General features: G+C 36.6%; 1 protein-coding gene and 1 long non-coding RNA gene across 4 annotated transcripts; one reads left to right on the top strand and one right to left on the bottom strand.

The window, feature by feature from the left end:
• Nucleotides 1-436: 436 nt before the first annotated feature.
• LOC116027651 (ankyrin repeat-containing protein NPR4-like) lies at nt 437-1,623 on the bottom strand. The gene is made up of 2 exons (XM_031269356.1): nt 1,387-1,623; nt 437-988 (listed from the first exon to the last, which is right to left on the bottom strand). The coding sequence occupies exons 1-2, from the start codon at nt 1,621-1,623 to the stop codon at nt 437-439; spliced, it is 789 nt and encodes a 262-aa protein (XP_031125216.1).
• Nucleotides 1,624-2,229: 606 nt separating this feature from the next.
• On the top strand, nt 2,230-5,540 carry LOC116026760. 3 transcript variants are annotated; one of them, XR_004099889.1, is made up of 6 exons: nt 2,230-2,398; nt 2,474-2,673; nt 2,910-3,050; nt 3,816-3,905; nt 3,996-4,119; nt 5,096-5,540. It is a non-coding gene; the product is annotated as an uncharacterized LOC116026760 (long non-coding RNA). The 3 variants fall into 3 exon arrangements; XR_004099891.1 differs by having other exon boundaries at nt 2,894-3,050; XR_004099890.1 differs by lacking the exon at nt 5,096-5,540 and adding an exon at nt 4,287-4,314.
• Nucleotides 5,541-20,080: the final 14,540 nt, after the last annotated feature.

Below are 20,080 nucleotides of genomic sequence, written 5' to 3'. Positions count from 1 at the left end.
TACTAAATTCTAGGCCATTGTCACTTTGTATTATTTTAATGAGCATGCCACATTGTTTTAAAATAAATTTAATTACTCATTAGGTGAAACCATGTGAATCTCGAATAGTGATTTACCAAAGTGTTCCGCTCCCAATGAATGAACTGGAAAAGGTCCTAAGATATTTGCATGTATTAACTCAAAACAAGTATTGGATGATGTAACACTTAAGGGAAAAGTGGTAAAGTGGAACGCTTATGCTTAGCTAGGTGACAAACTAAACATCACACACACATATAAAGTAGGCAAAGCAAACGATTACAACAAACTAATAAAAGGAAATTACAATAACACCCTCTTTAACAAGCCTTGCTCACCACCTTTAATTTCTCATCAGTTGGCCTTGGGTCTACTCCATCCTCCAACATAAGTTGTTTGTTTGGTGGAGGGAAGCAACTTAAGCAACATCAATCCACAACCTAGTATTTAGGTACAAAAAGGAAGCAATTGGCAAAGCCACAAATGTGGCAATCAGAATTGGCTGCCATGCCCTCCCATACACCAGAAAGAAGGCTGCGGTAAAAGCGAAGAGCATCCCGCATATGGACACACCCATTGCTGCAAATCCTACGAACAATCTTTTCAATGCCAAATGAAAATCATCATCCGTATTGCGCCAAATGAGGATGGATAAGAATGTGAGAATTGACACCATCGAGAAGATCATTGCCACAGCATCCGATATTGCGAAAATTGTAAAGCTTGCTCGTTTTATAAATATGGGAATACCTGTCTGGTCATCATTACCACCTGGTGCGGTGAAGGCCGCAGAAAACGCCACGGTGGCGATTAAGGTTGCCACAATCATGCATGAATCCGCTGTGCCTCTAATAGATTTTTCTGCGTTCATCTTTAATTTCATGTGCTCTTTCAAAAACAATTGCTTTGGGGTTTTGCCGTCCTTATTTCTCATGTGGCGAAATGATGACGGCACAATCTTCTCCACCCCCTGGACACCTCATCAAAATTACATATATTAAAGGATATGTGATATATATATATATATATATATATATATTAGAATTCAAGTGTGAATGCCTCTTAACGTGTGAACAGAACGGCCTCACTTATACAAATATAAACCACTCAGTGTTAAAAAATGCACCACACAAATATGCACCCTTAGGTACACATCACCAAAAAACACACTACTAACTATAAAATATACACCACAGTTTGGAAATGTACAATTAGAGGCAGTGGAGTTATGGTGCATTATTTTGGTTGTGTGGTGTGTTTTTTGGTGTTTTGTGTATTTTCATGTGGTGCGTTTTCTAACATTGAGTTGTGCATTTTATAATATTGAATGGTGTGAACCGCACTGTTAGACACTTGAGTTGTTCTCACCATAAACCATGAAATCTCTCTTTCATAGTGAAGGGCTGCTGTGGATAACCCAAGAGCTGATGATTCTTGCATAATGTTCTCCTCCTGTTGATAATCTTTTTTGTTGTTTTCTGGGACTACCTCCTTTTGGGTTGCTGTGGATATCCGAAGAGCTGATGATTCTTGAATAATGTTCTCATTCTCCTCCTGATCATCCGTTTTCTTGTTTTCTGAGACTTCCACCTTTTCCTCCTGCATGTATAGTATAATTAAGGAAGGAACCGGTATCAGCTAGCTGTAATTTATTAGAAGCTAGGAATTTAAATAGACTGGAGCAATGGATAACATAAAATTAATTAAAGGTAGCCATCAAGTATTATAATTCGAGTCACTCTCATGAGATCGTCTTAGGAATCATTAGTCATGAAACATGTATGGTCAATATCAAAATTAATACTTATATTAAAAAAATGTAAAAATGCATGTATTACTAATCAGCAATAAATTATTTTTTAATTATAAGCTAAAATGTATGTAATAGTACTAATGAAGAACACATGTAATACTTTATTACGGAGTACATTTTTTCTTCAATACACTGCTGGAAAATGCTGATTTTCCGACCTCCTTTTCGACCACTCAAAAATTTGGTCGCTAAAAGCGATTTTTTTTTATTTTCCCGTCGAAAAATTGTGTTGGTCGGAAAGTGGTCGAAAATTCCGACCAAAATAGTGGTCGGAAAATTTTCAGCCGTTTAAATTTTAAAATTAGTCTTTTTACCCGACCACCTTTGGCGGTCGGAATTTACTTATATATATATAATGCTATAGATACTTAGGAAAAAAGATAAAAAGATAGGTTCCCTAGTCCTAGTCAGACTCCATTGCCGCTGCACGCTGCTCAGACTCCGTCGCCGCTGCACGCTGCTCAGACTCCGTCGGCTTTCTTGTTGCAATATCCTCGCTGTTTGCTTGTTTTTCGTCGTCGTCGTCGTCATAGCTGTTTCTCATCGCCCGTGCCTTATCTGCTATAGGTTAGTTCTATTCCTAATTCCATTTTTCTCTAAATCTGAAACCCTAATCCTAAATCCCTATTTGCATTTATCAAGAGAATATCAGCATAAAAGGGGATTGAGGCTGCAGAAAATGGATTATCAACGGCGCAGAAGGGAATTGAAGCTGCTGATGAAGAGAGTGAAACGGCGGTGAGCTTCAGAGCATTAGCACAAGCTAGCGCTGGTGAGCTTCGGCGATGATCCTCTTATTCTTGGATTTCTCCTAAGCTGCAATCAATTTCTTAAAACCACAGGTACAATTCTCTTGAAACTCAAATGCACTTTGAATAGTTCATCTCTCTGCAGGTTAGATTAATATCTTTAGTGTTATACTTTATACTTTGGATTGAGAAATTGAGACTTGTCCTGTTACTCTATCCTAAGGATTCTGCATTGTTTTTTAGACAGTTTTCCTTGAGATTTTCTATGTTTCCTTGATCAATAAAAGGGAAATGGCTCAATTGGTGTCATTAGCATGTTATTTTCTTAGATATCGGCCTAGCTTGTGCACCAAATATTCCCCATTATGCAATAAGGAAATAAAGCAGTTGGTATAATGAAGGCGGGCTAGACCTTTGGATGTCTCCTTGGCCTCGCTACTGGTCTTTGTGTTGCCGCATTTAACCGCAGGGTTAGTTCAGAATTTTAATTTTAATTTTAATTTTTGAACTGTTTTTTCTGCTGAATTTAGATTATTGTTTGATTTAGTTGTGCTCAATTGTGAAAACATCATCTTTTCTGCTAGAGTTCTAGAAATTTGGTTGATTTAGAGCTGCTATTTTTCTTGAAAGTGTGTGTCTGTGTTTTTTTTTTAATAATCCAATTGGCTGATGTGTTTCTGGTTATAATTGTATTGTTTAAAAAAAAAAAAAAAAGAGAAGCTGTTCTATTGATATGCAAGAATTGCATTTTAAAGGTGGAAGTATTGAAACTTGACTTAAAATTTTACCTGATACACCTATATGGTGCAATGTAAAGTGAGGGAGAATTTGCAAACACTGAGATGCTGCTCCCCACTTGAACATGCACTTTAAGTTTTGGATTGCTTGTCAAATTGAAATCCAAGTATGCCTCAACATATGCAAGTAAGTTGGGAGATCTGAGAATTGTGCCAGAGATAATATCTGCTTTCTGAAATAAAATGAACAAAATCACAGTTTTACATACTATGGTTGTTTATTTAGTGTCTGCAAATTAATATGTAACATGTTTTGTAGTTATTTAACAGTGCATCCAAAATCATTTGTTCATTTGGTTATGTCACTTATGTGCTAGTGCTAATCATCCCCAATCAATTACTTGCTTCTTCATCCTTAAACTTTTTTCCGTTTGCTTTTTGCTATGATTTGTGGTCAGTTGAGTCCTAATTTAAAGGTACTCATGTATTTGATTGTAGATGATGGACAAACCCAAAGACAACACCTTCTTCAACTGCGCTGGCTGCTGGTTGTGCTGCAATACATAAACCATCTGAACTAGCTTCAATGTGGGTCTATATCCTCTTAATTTTATTGTTATCTAGTGTTGTCATACTATTTTGGTTTTTAACTTATAATAATATATTTGTCAATTTCAGTACATGTTTGGAGTTGGGTGAAGTGTGTAAAGAGGTTGGCCTTCCTCCTGGTGCCCTTAACATTCTAACAGGGTTGGGACAAGAAGCAGGTGCTCCTTTGGTGTCTCATCCTCATGTTGACAAGGTTGGCTGCTTTTGGATTTTCTCATTTCATTAGTGTATATTTATCGGCTGCTTTTGGATTTTCTCATTTCATTAGTGTATATTTATCATTGTTTCCATTGACTTGACATTTTATTATACCATGATTGTGGGGCTTAATTCTTTTAATCTTTTTGCAATAATGCATAGATTGCATTTACAGGCAGTAATGCCACATGGCTTAATGCATAGATTGCATTTACAGGCAGTAATGCCACATGGCTTAAAATCATGACTGCTGCAGCCCAGCTTGTCAATGTGTTGAAGTTTCATTTAGTATATGCTTATATGCTTTAAACACAGAATTTAAATTTATTTATATGCTTAGATGCTTTAAACACAAAATTTAAATTTCGGTAGCACCTGTACTTAGATGCTTAGATGCTTTAAAGAATTTATTTATATGCAACTAACACTGGTGAATAAAATCTACAAATATTGTTTGCAATTGTGATTGGCTTATGTAAAATTGTAAATTTAAATTTGGCAATTGCTGCTGCTGTTGAATGTGTTGAGTATTAATTCTTCTTAGGGGACAATGATATCAAGCAGGTGATTTAGGAATTCGAAAAGGGTATTTTAGAGGAACATTGTTGTAGGTCGGCTCTCTGATGGGCATTTGTAGTAAGGATTCTTTTCTATGGTTGAGAACCTTTGCACCCTTTCTATTCCCCCTACTGTTTTCACCTTCCTCCAGGGTATTTCTAATTTCTTTGTTTTCATAACAAAGAAATAACTACTTCTACAGACCTTATTGCAATGTAAGCCTTGTATACTGGTTCCCTGATTTAGGGTAATAAAGCTATTTACTGTTTTGATCTCTCAGTAATGTCATCCACCATTCAAACTTTTAGGCCTGTAGTCATTTAGCATGTGGTTGAATTGGCAGTGGTGGGCATAGTGTATTGCTTGTAGTCTGTGGATCTATTATGAAGCTATTTCTTGTTTTATTTTTTCAGGAAACTGTGACCAACTTGAAGCAAACACAACCTCAAGAGGCTATGATACACAGGAAATCCAACATTGGGTCATCAACTTCACATTCATCTTGCGAAGCTCGAATTAAGCAATTAGAGGAGCAAAATCAAGTGATGCAACAGCAGCAACAAGATATGCATGAGGAAAATCGGAGGATCCGTGATATTGTTCAGAAAATGGAAGCAACACTTGCCCACTTTAGTGCAAATCTTGGTAGTCTTGATCAAGATCCAAACAAAAATAGCTCCAATGATGATACACTAGCCCCCTCTAGTCAAGATTAGATAGCATATTATTTGAATGATTTGAAAATTTGTTTTGGATGGTGAAACATAGCTACAAACAATAGCTGTATTTTTTATTGTGAAGCAACTGCTACACTTTGGATTTAAATGATTCTAATGTTTGATTCCCTTCAATTGTTAATATTGTGGTGTTGAATTTAAAATTGTAGTGTTGAATTTAAAAATGTGGTGTTCAAATTTGTATTATTATAACAGGGTTTTTAGGATATTTGACAATCTTACATGCAGTATGATTATGTTAGTAAATACTACCGACCACCATGGTGGTCGGTAATTCAAATTTTAAATTTTCTTAGTGAATCATACCGACTACCGGTGGACGATGGTAATTCTGACCAATTGCCGACCACCAGTGGTAGGAAATAGTTCTCTTTATCCGACGATTTCCATCTATGTTTCCGACGTCCTAAAAAAAAATGTCGGTAATTCCGACCACCTTGACTAGTGGTCGGTAATACCGAGGGCTTTTTTCGAACTCATAAAGTGGTCGGTAAGTTGGTCGGAAACTGTATTTTCGACCGGAAATTGCCCTTTTCCGACCACTTTTTGGTGGTCGGAAAATGAATATTTCCAGCTGTGATAGTATTACATACACTTCCAAGTAACAAAAACTTTATTCCACGAATAAAGATTCGTGTGGAATTGTCTCACAAAAGTTTTTATCTTATATAAATAAATAACGAATAAATATTCGTGTGGAATTGTCTCACAGAAGTTTTTGTCTTCAAATGTCGCCTTGTCCAAGTGCACCAAATCACAAGGCCTTTGGCTGCCTTCTGACTAACTATTTTTTTTTTTTCCTGAGGCCCAAACTTACTACCTCCCATAAGAAGTGCAACTTGGTGTCACTAGAGCACAAGATCTTGACTCTTGAGTATTATTATTATTACTATTTCTGGATGAAATATTTACGTACCTCATCATCATCATAAATCCATAGGTAGTCATCGCAAAATGTGTTTTCAGCCTTTGCCGCTAAATGCAAAATGTTGTTGTAGTTTAGGTCAAGACAGAGAATCATGGAATATTTATAACCCTGTTTGTTGGATATATAATTCACCACATTTTGTTGTCGGTATAACACAGCAACATGGAGGATAGTATGCCCACATTTATTGCTCTCACAAAACAGTTCAGGCTTACTCTTAAGAACCATGTCTAGAAACTCAACATTCCCATGTTTTGCAGCATAGTGAAGTATATCATCTTGACGGGAAATTTCCTTTCTAAACTCATTATCAGTTAGATTACAATACTCTTTCCAAATAATGTCAAGTAACTCTCCAGCTTTTGTCTTTGCTAAACATTTTTCTTCTTCTTCAACTCGCGCTTTTGTCTTTGCTACACGTTCTTTTTCTTCTTCAACTCCCGCTTTTGTCTTTGCTACACATTCTTTTTCTTCTTCATCTCCATTGTGCACTATAAATATATAGTTAAAATTAAAAGAATAGTAGCTTTTATAAAAAAAAAAAAAGTATAGTAGCTAATTAAGCAAGTATAATTAATTAAATTCATTTGTTGTGGGTGGAGTCCAGTAAAGGCATAGTCTAGTACTGGTGGCTGGGGAATTGTTGACGGGAGGCCGGTAAAGAGTAAAGGCGAAGTCCAGCACCCAACTTTTGCAAAATGTGATGGTGGTCTATAAGAAAATAAATTACTCTGGAAGGGTTTGATGCCACTGGACTACAAGGTCATTGGCAAATTACTCATTTGTTACTAACTATAGTTTTTTTTTTCTTTATGTAAGTGGTAAGGGCTTGAACCGGCCTAACAATATTTTGTATATATAATGCATGTATTGATCGATCGAGCAGAGGCAACTAACATATAATAATAATAATAATAATAATAATAAAAAATGATAATGTAAAAATGTAGGTATATGTATAGGTGGTACGTTCTTACAGAAATCAGGCTTAGTGAAGAGTGCAGTAGTTGAGGCGGCAGCAAGAAATCTTGGCCAAATTCCTGCAGGAGCTATATGTGCTTGTTTGCGAACTAACAGATGCAAGAAGGATCGATTTCCTTTGAGTTTAGCTAAGGCTAATGCTTTGTTCTTCTCTAAGATCTTTAACGCCACGTCTGCATGTAATAATAATTATATAATTAATTATTATAACTCGATCTGTTTGGTCCATAAACTTGAAAAGCTAGTAACATAACTAATAAGTTAATTAATTAAAATTAAATAAAGAAGTAACTTAGCTAGCATATATATAATATACCTACCATGCATGTCGTTATAAATAGTGATTACGAGAAGCTTAATCAGTTCCTTGCGATCCAAGTAGTCGACCAAAGGTTTGACAGTGTAGAGGTAAGAAACCATTTTGTTATGTCGTAGCAAAGCCGCCTGATAGATAGGAGCAATCTTATTATTACTGTCCGCCCCAAGGCCACCAGCCCCGATACTTAGCAGATTTTGGTTCTTAACTAGCATACACTTGGCGTTTTCCACAACACCCGATGCAACTGCGTTATAGAATGCAGTACATCCATACTTATTTTGTACTTCCAATTCTTTTGTTGACAGCTTCTCCACTACCTTATTTACAAATAATAATGTGTTTCCTCCCAAGGCTGCAATGTGAAGAAGCGTGTCCTTTCTTTTTGTAATGCTATCACGAACGTCGTAACTCGGATTGTCACGTAGAATACGTTCCGCACTTGTCCAGTCGCCATTTATGGCAGCATTATATAGCCCGCGGAATATTTCATTCGAAACACCTTCAGCATCTATATATATATATATATATAGTTGGGTTTTATCGAGGCAAACCCCACTCCTCTTCCGAGTATGTGAGTAAACCCTCGCCCTGTGATCCTAGCCGGCAAAGAACCACAAGGAGGTTAACCAGCCTAGGTTGCCCATAGCTGACCGGCTCAAACCCGGGTGGCAGACGGTTTCAAACTCAGGACCTCACGGCCGCGAGCGTCTTGGTCTTGCCACTCAATCAAACCGGCCCTGTGTTGTTAATTAGTTGGTTCCTATGTATACCTAGCTAGCTACTTATTTGTATATCATACTAGATTATTATTGAGATAACGGCTTTGTTTGGTAGAGCTTATTTAGGAGCTTATAGCTTATTTTAAGCTACTAATCAGTTATAAGCTCTGTTTGGTAATGTTCTCAAAATAAGCTAGTAGCTTAAAATAAGAGCTTATTTTGAAACGCTACTTGAGATATCTTTTCAAAAATAAGCTAGTAGCTTTTTAACTTTTTTCCATCTTTATCCTTATTATTTTAAATAAATGACATCATTAAAACCCTTTTGACATTTTCTTTTCATTATGTTTGGTTGTAATTTTAGTTTGACATTTGTGTTTGAACATTAATTTTTGTATTAACTAACCTTATGAATTATAAACATTTTTTTACTTTATATATTTTCAAATATATGTTCTTATTTTATATTTTATTTAAATATATTGATTTCATTATTTTATATTTTAATATATAAACAAACCTATTTAAATTTAAATTAGTATGAAGATGTCCTATTTAATCTTTTTACATTTATCAGCTTATCAAAAACCTAATTTTACCAAACACTTTTAAGCATAACAGCTCTTCAGATTTCAGCTTCGAGTTTATAACTTTTCAGTTTTCAGCTACCTTTTCAGCTAGGTTTGCCAAACATAGCCAACAATAAAAATAATATATATTCCCAAGTAGCTAGCTACCTAGTTTTCAAGTAATTAATTGTGTGTTTAATTTGAATATATAATAATTAATTACATATATAGAAGGTGAGAAAATTGGTAGTAATTAATTACCTTTTTCAAGATCATTATGGAATCCAGCTTCATCATCATAATGACGACGTGGTGGAAACAAATCAGGAAAGTATTCTGGGTGGGGTCAAGTTTAAATGTCATTAGAAATATCAATGACAGAATATCAAATTTTAAACAGTCATAATAATGTTAAAATACAAAATATCAAAGTTTGAACCTTTGCGATAGACTTTTTAATATCAATTTTAGAATTTAACCAACCTACCTACTTAAATTATTAGTTATTTAAACATTAACATAAGTTCTGTATAACATTTAATGCTATATATATATATACCTGGAATTTCATATAAAACTAAGGAGCTCTGCCAGGGGTATACTACCCTCACATCCATGTTGCTGTAATCCTACATCATATTGAAAACGTAGAGTGTTGATTAATTAAAATCTTCTTCACCAATCCCCAACTATATCTAAAAACATAATAAGTGTTAATGAAGATATACCCTTGATTTATGTCTGTTTTTTCCGTTAAGTTTTTTTTTTTTTTTTTTTTTTTTTTTTTTTTTATTTTTTTTTTTTTTTTTTTTTTTTTTTTTTTTGTATTTTATGTTATAAAAGTTGTACTTTACAATATATTAGATAAACATACTCTTACTGTTATAACTTCCGTTATCTTTTCCACTATTGTTACCATGCACATGCATCCACTATATATTTTCTTATTTTTTTCAATAATAATAATATATACACATTATATATTATAGTTATATGTTAGTTATTTCCTAAAATATAAATATAAAATTTACAAAACTATTTTACATTATTATTATTATTATTATTTACAGTAATTTAAATATTTAAAATCTAAATAAATTTAAAATTTTAATATAAAATATTAAGGAATAAGGGCCAAATTGGCCACTGAACGTAACACGAAAGTGCAATCAGGCCACCGAACAAAAAAAAGTGCAATTACACCATTCAACAAGCCAAATATGTGCGATTTCACCTAGCAGCCGGTATCCAGCCCTCCCTCCCGGTTACCCTGTTGACGTGGAGGCCAGTTGACTTTTTTTTTTTTCCTCTCATACAACTTGTCTTTCAGAGTGTTCTTCTCCTCCTAGCCATGACACCTTTCTCCTCCCTTTCCCTTTCCCTTTCCCTCTCCTGTAATGTATATATCAAGCTTTCCATTTCTGCAACCTCCAAGCCAAAACTAGCTTTTGTGCAGAGAAAAATGGGGAAGGTAAAACTCTGAGCTCTATCCAAAAACTCCATCAACCATTTCAGCCAAGCCACCCCACTCATTAGAGCTCACCACCCACCATCCCAAACAAGGCCTAATAACTCCCTCATCATCATCTTCATCATTATCCTCCCATTCTTGCTCAGCATGCAAGCTTCAACTGCTCTCTGGTTCACCAACCATTCTATGCCTGCATAACCTGCAACTTCTCCCTCCATTCCGATTGCTTCAAACTGCATAAAGAGATCACTCACCCTTTCCATAGCCACCACGATTTCACTCTCCTCCCCCAAACCCCTTACCCCCTCGGCCTCGGATATCTACTATTTTGTACAATAATTCACCCCTTATTTTAGTTGTTTTAATGCTTATTTTCCTTATCCTAATGAAATTGAGAATTGTTTGTGTGTTATATTATCCCAAGAGTTGAATTATCCACAAGGAGTAGCAAAGGAAGAGTTTTGGAACATTATGGACAAGTTTTGGAAGTTGCCTCATGGGCCCAAGGCCCATCTATCTCCTATATATTCAGGAGTTCCCTCACAGAGTTCTGAACCCTAGTTTTTAGTTTATATTTTCCCCAACATAGTTTAGACTAGTTTTACATTAGATTATTTTATTTCAAGATTGGAATCAAAGATTGAAGATTGGATTTGTTCTTTATCAGTTAAGTTCTCTTATTCCTTTATTACTTTCTTGCAATGTTTATAGTTATTAATTATTGCTTTGCTTTGTTTACTCCCATCATGCGGGAGTAGTTCGTTTATGGGTTTGGATTATGGGTCCATTGTTAATCTTGATGTTCGATTTATGTTTAATTGCATAAAGGGATTGAATCTTTTACCTAGGGTTTATGTTGATTTGGGGATTTCTTTGCACTAGTTATTGGTTTGTGGCCACAATTAATTGCTAGTCTGGGAGAGGGATTCATTACAACGACAGTTGGATGGAGACCTCGAGCCTTACCAATTTCAACCTAATTTTCCTGCTATGAAAGTAGAGGTAATATTGGGGGCTTACAATGCTTAGGTGCTTAAGGTTATGATTGATGCATCACGGCAGTGGGGCAATCTTAGCCTAATTCTCTTATTGATTACGAAAGTAGCTGAGTAGAATTCTTTTGTGCATTGCCCATATATCCCTTGGTTAATTATTCTTTCCCTAATTCTGAGTTTGTTAGAACATCAAGGTTACAATCCCCTGATCTGGCCCATACTTTTATCATACGGTTTACACATTAATTAATTGTTTTATTCCACATCATTCAGTCTTTGTTACTTGGATTCTATAAATTCATATACTCTAGTGCCTGGTAATTCACACAGTTTCGTGCCATAACACCAATCCTCAACGGAACGACATTACACCCTTTTTACACTCATCATTTGTGCCCATCACATTTTGGCGTCGTTGCCGGGGATTGGTTTATTTGGTTTTGATTGTGTGATTATTTTCTTACTAGCATTAGAGTTAGTGAATTTTAGGAGATCAAGTTTTTATCAAAAAAAAAAACAAAAAAAAAAAATTAGACACAAATAAAAATTTTTTTTTTGCTAATGTGCCTGCAAGTCTATATCTTTTGATTTGATTGAAATTGAAAGGGATTCCCATGTTGAATCAAGGAGGATACTACGATTCTAAATCTTATGAGGGCAACCAATATGATGGATATGGAAATCCTTGTACAATTCAAGCCCCACCTCCTAATCATTACTATGATGTTCAATCCCAAAATTTTCATCCACCACCATTCCCCCCCCAAAACTCATACTCTCAATACACTCCAAACTACCAACATCCATACCCACAACCTTCACAAGATTTCAATCCATACTACCAAAATCCTTACCCACCACATCCTCAGGAATATCAACCTTTCCCTCAAGAGTTTGGTGCCAATATGAATCAAGAAGTTTTTCAAGGAGGTGCACCATCACTGTTCATGCCACAACCTCTTTGGTGTGCCATATGTGGAGGATCACATGAAGCCGAAAGATGCTACATCTTTGATCCTAACTTTCGATATCCAGGCCAAGTTCAAGTACCTGTACATCAAGAACCTCAAGAGTCATTCTATCAACAAACTCCACAAGCAAACCAACCTATTGATGAGATGATGAGGTCCATGATGTATAACATAATCATTCAAAGGAACATTCAAATAAACATGTTACAAGCTCAATTGGAAGATCTTAAGGCTCAAGGAAAAGGCTTGACAACTCAAGAACCCATTCAAGGTTTAATCCCACATGAAGATGTTATACATGAGTTGTTCACGCCAAGTGAAGGTGGTGATGCAAAGGAGATGGAGAATGAAGCTGATGAAGATGAGAAAGTTGATAAGTGCAAAAGATACCACTTTTATAAGGTTATTTGTGGATCATTAAGTGCATAATTCACGACCCTTATGAATGTTTTAGTCCTAATTTGCTTTAGAATGCTTATTATTGTCATTAGACGCCGTTCCACGCTTGGCTAATTTTTTTGTAGGGAAAAGATGTGCAAAAAGGGCAGGAAATAACAACATTTCAGATAAGTGAAGAACGAACCAAAGTTGGAGCAAAATTAGGCCAGGCTACAATGGACGCGCGGTGGACGCGCGTCCACCCATGCGTCCAGGCCTGCGTCCGAAATTATGCTTGTAGAAGTTTAGCAGCAGAACAGCAGTCTGCTGTGGACGCGCAGTGGACGCGCGCGTCCACCCGGGCGTCCATCAGAACGCTTGCAGAAGTTGAAGTTTGGACGCATTTATCGCAGTGGACGCGCCCGTGGACGCGCGTCCACCATGGTGTCCATCGCGAAGTTGGGCGGTTTTCGCAATGTTTAAAAGGGGAATTGAGCTAATTTTTCAGGGGATCTCTCCATTCATCCACCATTCCACGCCCTAGACTTTCTCTCTCTAGGATTAGCCTAGAGAGATCTCTCCCAATTCACTCCACATTGCAATTCTTAGGTTAGATTAGAATTAGAGAAGAATTCCATTGTTGCAAGATTGTGATCTACATTCAAGTTCAAGATTAAAGTTCAATTTCAAGTTCAAGTTCAAATTCAAAGTTCAATTCTTAGCTAAGTCTTCCTTTTAATTTCTTGTCATTACTTTTACCTTTTGCTATTTCAATTCCAAGTATGATTAGATAGATCTTTGTGGATTTGGATTGAGCAATGTTGTATGGATATTCTTGAGCTTTGAATTGATCAATTAGGTTTTGCAATTGCTTGATTATGAGTTTGATTGTGTGAATGGTGATCTTCTTTGACTCTTGTGTGGGAATGATCAACCTATATGAGAGATGTTTGGAGAGGGAGTCTCACTTACGAGAGCAAGGTTACTCCTTAGCCTAGCCTAGCACATTTCCCTCTCACCTTTGAGAAAAGGGAGAAGTGGAAGATAAGAGGCATATAACGTGTTTGTCGAAATGCCTCTCCTAGCCTAGTGATCACAAGGATGACATTACGGTCTAAGGAGTGAGTCCATTGACCACGAGAGTGGCAGTGGTGTTGGTGACCTTATCTCATCTTCGTAATCTAAGTGTTGCTAGCCTAATATCTTAGGAAATCAAGGATACCTATATGAGTTGCAAGATCCAAATCTTCCTTTCCAATTGTTTGTTTCCAACATTTTATTCCTTATTTTCATTATGGTTCATGCACCTTTCTTACTATGTTTGGGTTAGCTTTTAAACACTAAACACTCTTGTGCTTAATCCCCTTACCGCTTGAATTCCCTCCTTGCCATCCTTTAAGAACGATACTCAGAAATCTTTCCGTTTTACCACCTATTACTTTCCATCCACCGCGAAAACTACACCCTTCAAAAGTGAATGATGAAATTGAAATGGAGTCTTTGAATTAGGAAGAAAGTGTGGAGTTACAAGGGAATGGTGACAAAGAGCAACTTAAAGATAGTCCAAGTGAAGAAGTGCTCAAGAATGATATAGTTGATGAATTTGGTGGCACAAACGAGGTATGTCTTTCATTTGATGACACTCCCTTGGGTGAGAATTTTAGACTAACTTGGGAACCGGGAGGTGTCAATGTTTTTGAGTGTGGAGGCCCCCATTGGCCAATTTTCATGTCCAAGGATTCTTACTTCATCTTAATTCATAAAGAAGACCCAAGGGTCTCCCTACTTGCTCAAGGAAAGGAAAATCTAGGGGAAAATAAGAATGGATTTGGTGAAAGTGTGTGCTTGAATTTTGAGTTCATGGAGGAACAGTGTTGAGTTTTATGGTGGTGGACTTGTCGATAAAGGAATTTGTTGATGGCCACCATTTGAGGCACTATCTTGAAGAAAAATTTGCTAGGAAGGATGAGATGTTCTTTGTTCAATTCAATGATGGTTGATCTTGAGAGGTTGAGTCGAGCTAGCGACATTAAACTTAGCGCTTCATGGGAGGCACCCCATGTTATCCTTTACTTTCTTGCATTTTATGTTATTGCATTTATTTTATTTGCTTTAGTTAGATTTTAGATTTTAGTCTTTATTTGGTTTTCAAGAGGTTTGGCAAGGGAATATTTGAGTGAAAATTGATTTATTTTATTTCTAAGAGAGTGGGGAATGTTTGGAAATTGAGTGTTTATGATGTGTTTAGGTGTTGGAGTGCTTTGGGGATGTTTTGGATTGATCTACAGGTGAAAATAAGCATTTGGTGCGAAAAACGGACTTTTTGCATATAGAGAGCTCAGGGTCACGGCCAACATCACGGTCATGACCCCGCCCGTGACCTTTTCCGCAACATCCAGTACGTTTTTGCTTATAGAGAGCTTTGGGTCACGGCCAACATCACGGCCATGACCCAGCCCTTGACCCCAACAATAAAAAAAAAAAAAAATTTGCCATTTTTTCCCCACTTCCTTGTGTGCACTATTGTTGTCTTCCTCAGGTTCTAAAATTTTTTCTTCCATTTTTCTTCATTGCATCAAGACTTCAAGGTTCAATTTCTTAACTCTTTTAATTTCTCTCTATATTAGTTTTGAATTTGTGCTTCATTATTGATTTTATTCTTTGTATCCCCTCTATTGTGCTTAATTGTTTGTCCATCGAGGACGATGTCCACGCTTTAGTGTGTGGGGGGGGGGGGGGGTTTTTTNAAAGGGAGAAGTGGAAGATAAGAGGCATATAACGTGTTTGTCGAAATGCCTCTCCTAGCCTAGTGATCACAAGGATGACATTACGGTCTAAGGAGTGAGTCCATTGACCACGAGAGTGGCAGTGGTGTTGGTGACCTTATCTCATCTTCGTAATCTAAGTGTTGCTAGCCTAATATCTTAGGAAATCAAGGATACCTATATGAGTTGCAAGATCCAAATCTTCCTTTCCAATTGTTTGTTTCCAACATTTTATTCCTTATTTTCATTATGGTTCATGCACCTTTCTTACTATGTTTGGGTTAGCTTTTAAACACTAAACACTCTTGTGCTTAATCCCCTTACCGCTTGAATTCCCTCCTTGCCATCCTTTAAGAACGATACTCAGAAATCTTTCCGTTTTACCACCTATTACTTTCCATCCACCGCGAAAACTACACCCTTCAAAAGTGAATGATGAAATTGAAATGGAGTCTTTGAATTAGGAAGAAAGTGTGGAGTTACAAGGGAATGGTGACAAAGAGCAACTTAAAGATAGTCCAAGTGAAGAAGTGCTCAAGAATGATATAGTTGATGAATTTGGTGGCACAAACGAGGTATGTCTTTCATTTGATGACACTCCCTTGGGTGAGAATTTTAGACTAACTTGGGAACCGGGAGGTGTCAATGTTTTTGAGTGTGGAGGCCCCCATTGGCCAATTTTCATGTCCAAGGATTCTTACTTCATCTTAATTCATAAAGAAGACCCAAGGGTCTCCCTACTTGCTCAAGGAAAGGAAAATCTAGGGGAAAATAAGAATGGATTTGGTGAAAGTGTGTGCTTGAATTTTGAGTTCATGGAGGAACAGTGTTGAGTTTTATGGTGGTGGACTTGTCGATAAAGGAATTTGTTGATGGCCACCATTTGAGGCACTATCTTGAAGAAAAATTTGCTAGGAAGGATGAGATGTTCTTTGTTCAATTCAATGATGGTTGATCTTGAGAGGTTGAGTCGAGCTAGCGACATTAAACTTAGCGCTTCATGGGAGGCACCCCATGTTATCCTTTACTTTCTTGCATTTTATGTTATTGCATTTATTTTATTTGCTTTAGTTAGATTTTAGATTTTAGTCTTTATTTGGTTTTCAAGAGGTTTGGCAAGGGAATATTTGAGTGAAAATTGATTTATTTTATTTCTAAGAGAGTGGGGAATGTTTGGAAATTGAGTGTTTATGATGTGTTTAGGTGTTGGAGTGCTTTGGGGATGTTTTGGATTGATCTACAGGTGAAAATAAGCATTTGGTGCGAAAAACGGACTTTTTGCATATAGAGAGCTCAGGGTCACGGCCAACATCACGGTCATGACCCCGCCCGTGACCTTTTCCGCAACATCCAGTACGTTTTTGCTTATAGAGAGCTTTGGGTCACGGCCAACATCACGGCCATGACCCAGCCCTTGACCCCAACAATAAAAAAAAAAAAAAATTTGCCATTTTTTCCCCACTTCCTTGTGTGCACTATTGTTGTCTTCCTCAGGTTCTAAAATTTTTTCTTCCATTTTTCTTCATTGCATCAAGACTTCAAGGTTCAATTTCTTAACTCTTTTAATTTCTCTCTATATTAGTTTTGAATTTGTGCTTCATTATTGATTTTATTCTTTGTATCCCCTCTATTGTGCTTAATTGTTTGTCCATCGAGGACGATGTCCACGCTTTAGTGTGTGGGGGGGGGGGGGTGTTATTTCTGGTTTGAAAATAAAATTTTTGGATGAAGTTTGCTTGAAGGACTCAATTTGCAACTAAAGGTAATGTGCTTTCCTTGTGTTGTGGCTGTGACCGCTTTACTTCCTGCTGGTTTGTGGTTTGTTTGGTGGTACTTGTGCAGCCTAGCTTGTCAAGGATGATTCAAGGTTGAACTTTTATTTAATTCAGTCTCTTGTCAATAGCTGGGTTAACCTCTAACTTAATTCTTGATCCTGTGTGTTATGCATTGCTAGTGAAGGCTTATGTGGGATTCCGGTGATATTTGTCTTGTCATAACTTGTCTCAGTACTCTCATAGTGAAGTCTATAATTTGCATGCTTTGAAGTGATTTAGGCCATTGTTGTTAGCCCAAGCCTTTAAACCTACCCTGTGTTACAATTATTTTCCCTAGTTGTCCCCTTTGAGCCTTGTTTTTGTTTAATAAGTGCAAAAGCACTTAACCCAGTTCTTTGTATTGTTTTTCTTGTTTAACCCTATCATTTAACCCTTAGCCCATAGCCATATATTTTCTATTCACCCTTAGAGAGAATGTAGCATTTGTTCTTTAATTTAGAGGAGATTTCCCTTTTTTTGAGCTTATTTTTGATAGAGTTATTCCTGTTATCTTTGTTCTAGTGTGGGGGTGTGGTGAAGAAATTAATTGGTTGTTTGAATTGAAGGAAAGAAAGTGTTTGTTGGTTGAAAAGAAAGAAAAAAAAAAGAAAAAGAAAAAAAGAGAAAATTTGTTGTTAAAGAAAAGTTTGAAAAAGAAGGTTGAAAGTGAAGAAAATGTTTGAGAAAGGAAAGAAAAAATGGATGAATAAAAGTACAAGTCAGGTTGCTAGAATAATTGTCTTCACCCCCACTAGTTTAGAATACTCTTGTGTTTTCAATTATGTTTTGCTCTCTTGTTCATAGTTTCAATATCTCCTCTAGGTTTAGTTGTGAATAGGTGTGAAATTCTCTCTCTTTTGTTCATTTTTTCCATACCACTTCTTTGTTTAGCCACTCACCCTTAGCCCCATTACAAGCCAAATAAAGACCTATTTGATCTTAGCATGCAGTTTTAGAGTTGATCTATGTGAGTATGAAGGGCAAGTCTATGGGATTTCATTTTAAGCCAAGTCTTGCATAATCTCAACTGAGTACATGTGCATACATGGTTCTAATCTACCTAATTTCGGGTGCCCGGTTATTGGCCTGAGAGAGGAACTCACTTGTGATTCTGAGATGATTCTTGACGCAGGTTAGGTTGTATGAGTTGGTTGGTGGTATGTTTGGTTGTGCAGGGAGGAAGTGTGATTAGTTTCATTGCTTGGAAGGTGGATTGTCCTTGGTAATTGCTTGAGGACAAGCAAAAGTTCTAGTGTGGGGAAGTTGATATCTACTATTTTGTACAATAATTCACCCCTTATTTTAGTTGTTTTAATGCTTATTTTTCTTATCCTAATGAAATTGAGAATTGTTTGTGTGTTATATTATCCCAAGAGTTGAATTATCCACAAGGAGTAGCAAAGGAAGAGTTTTGGAACATTATGGACAAGTTTTGGAAGAAAAGGAAATTACCCAGGAAGAATAGGAAACAAGAATAAGAATTAGAAAAGAATTGGAAGTTGCCTCATGGGCCCAAGGCCCATCTATCTCCTATATATTCAGGAGTTCCCCTTACAGAGTTCTGAACCCTAGTTTTTAGTTTATATTTTCCCCAGCATAGTTTAGACTAGTTTTACATTAGATTATTTTATTTCAAGATTGGAATCAAAGATTGAAGATTGGATTTGTTCTTTATCAGTTAAGTTCTCTTATTCCTTTATTACTTTCTTGCAATGTTTATAGTTATTAATTATTGCTTTGCTTTGTTTACTCCCATCATGCGGGAGTAGTTCGTTTATGGGTTTGGATTATGGGTCCATTGTTAATCTTGATGTTCGATTTATGTTTAATTGCATAAAGGGATTGAATCTTTTACCTAGGGTTTATGTTGATTTGGGGATTTCTTTGCACTAGTTATTGGTTTGTGGCCACAATTAATTGCTAGTCTGGGAGAGGGATTCATTACAACGACAGTTGGATGGAGACCTCGAGCCTTACCAATTTCAACCTAATTTTCTTGCTATGAAAGTAGAGGTAATATTGGGGGCTTACAATGCTTAGGTGCTTAAGGTTATGATTGATGCATCACGACAGTGGGGCAATCTTAGCCTAATTCTCTTATTGATTATGAAAGTAGCTGAGTAGAATTCTTTTGTGCATTGCCCATATATCCCTTGGTTAATTATTCTTTCCCTAATTCTGAGTTTGTTAGAACATCAAGGTTATAATCCCCCTGATCTGGCCCATACTTTTATCATACAGTTTACACATTAATTAATTGTTTTATTCAACATCATTCAGTCTTTGTTACTTGGATTCTATAAATTCATATACTTTAGTCCCTGGTAATTCACACAGTTTCGTGCCACAACACCAATCTTCAGCGGAACGACATTACACCCTTTTTACACTCATCATTTGTGCCCATCAGCCTCTTCACCTGCGATGCCTGCGGGGAGGAAAGCAATGGGTTCTCTTACCATTGTAACCCTTGCGGCCTTGACCTCCATGTCCAGTGCGCGGTTCTGTCGCTTTCTGTGACTCACCGTTCTCATCACCATCCCCTTCAGATCATATTCCCCAGTGTTCATTCCCAGACAGAAGTGTTTTCATGTGATGTTTGTAAGAGTCTTGGGCAGGGTAAGTTCTGGAAGTATAGATGCCATTCTTGCCACTTTGATGCTCATTTGAACTGTACAAAGACGCTATTATCTCAAAGCTCTCATTAGGAATCATCTGGGCAGACTATTAATGCTTATGCCTATAGGATTT

Source organism: Ipomoea triloba, chromosome 8 (genome assembly GCF_003576645.1).
Source record: "Ipomoea triloba cultivar NCNSP0323 chromosome 8, ASM357664v1".
NCBI lineage: Eukaryota > Viridiplantae > Streptophyta > Magnoliopsida > Solanales > Convolvulaceae > Ipomoea > Ipomoea triloba.
Note: the sequence above shows the minus strand (reverse complement) of the source record. Positions and strands in the feature narration are given on the sequence as shown.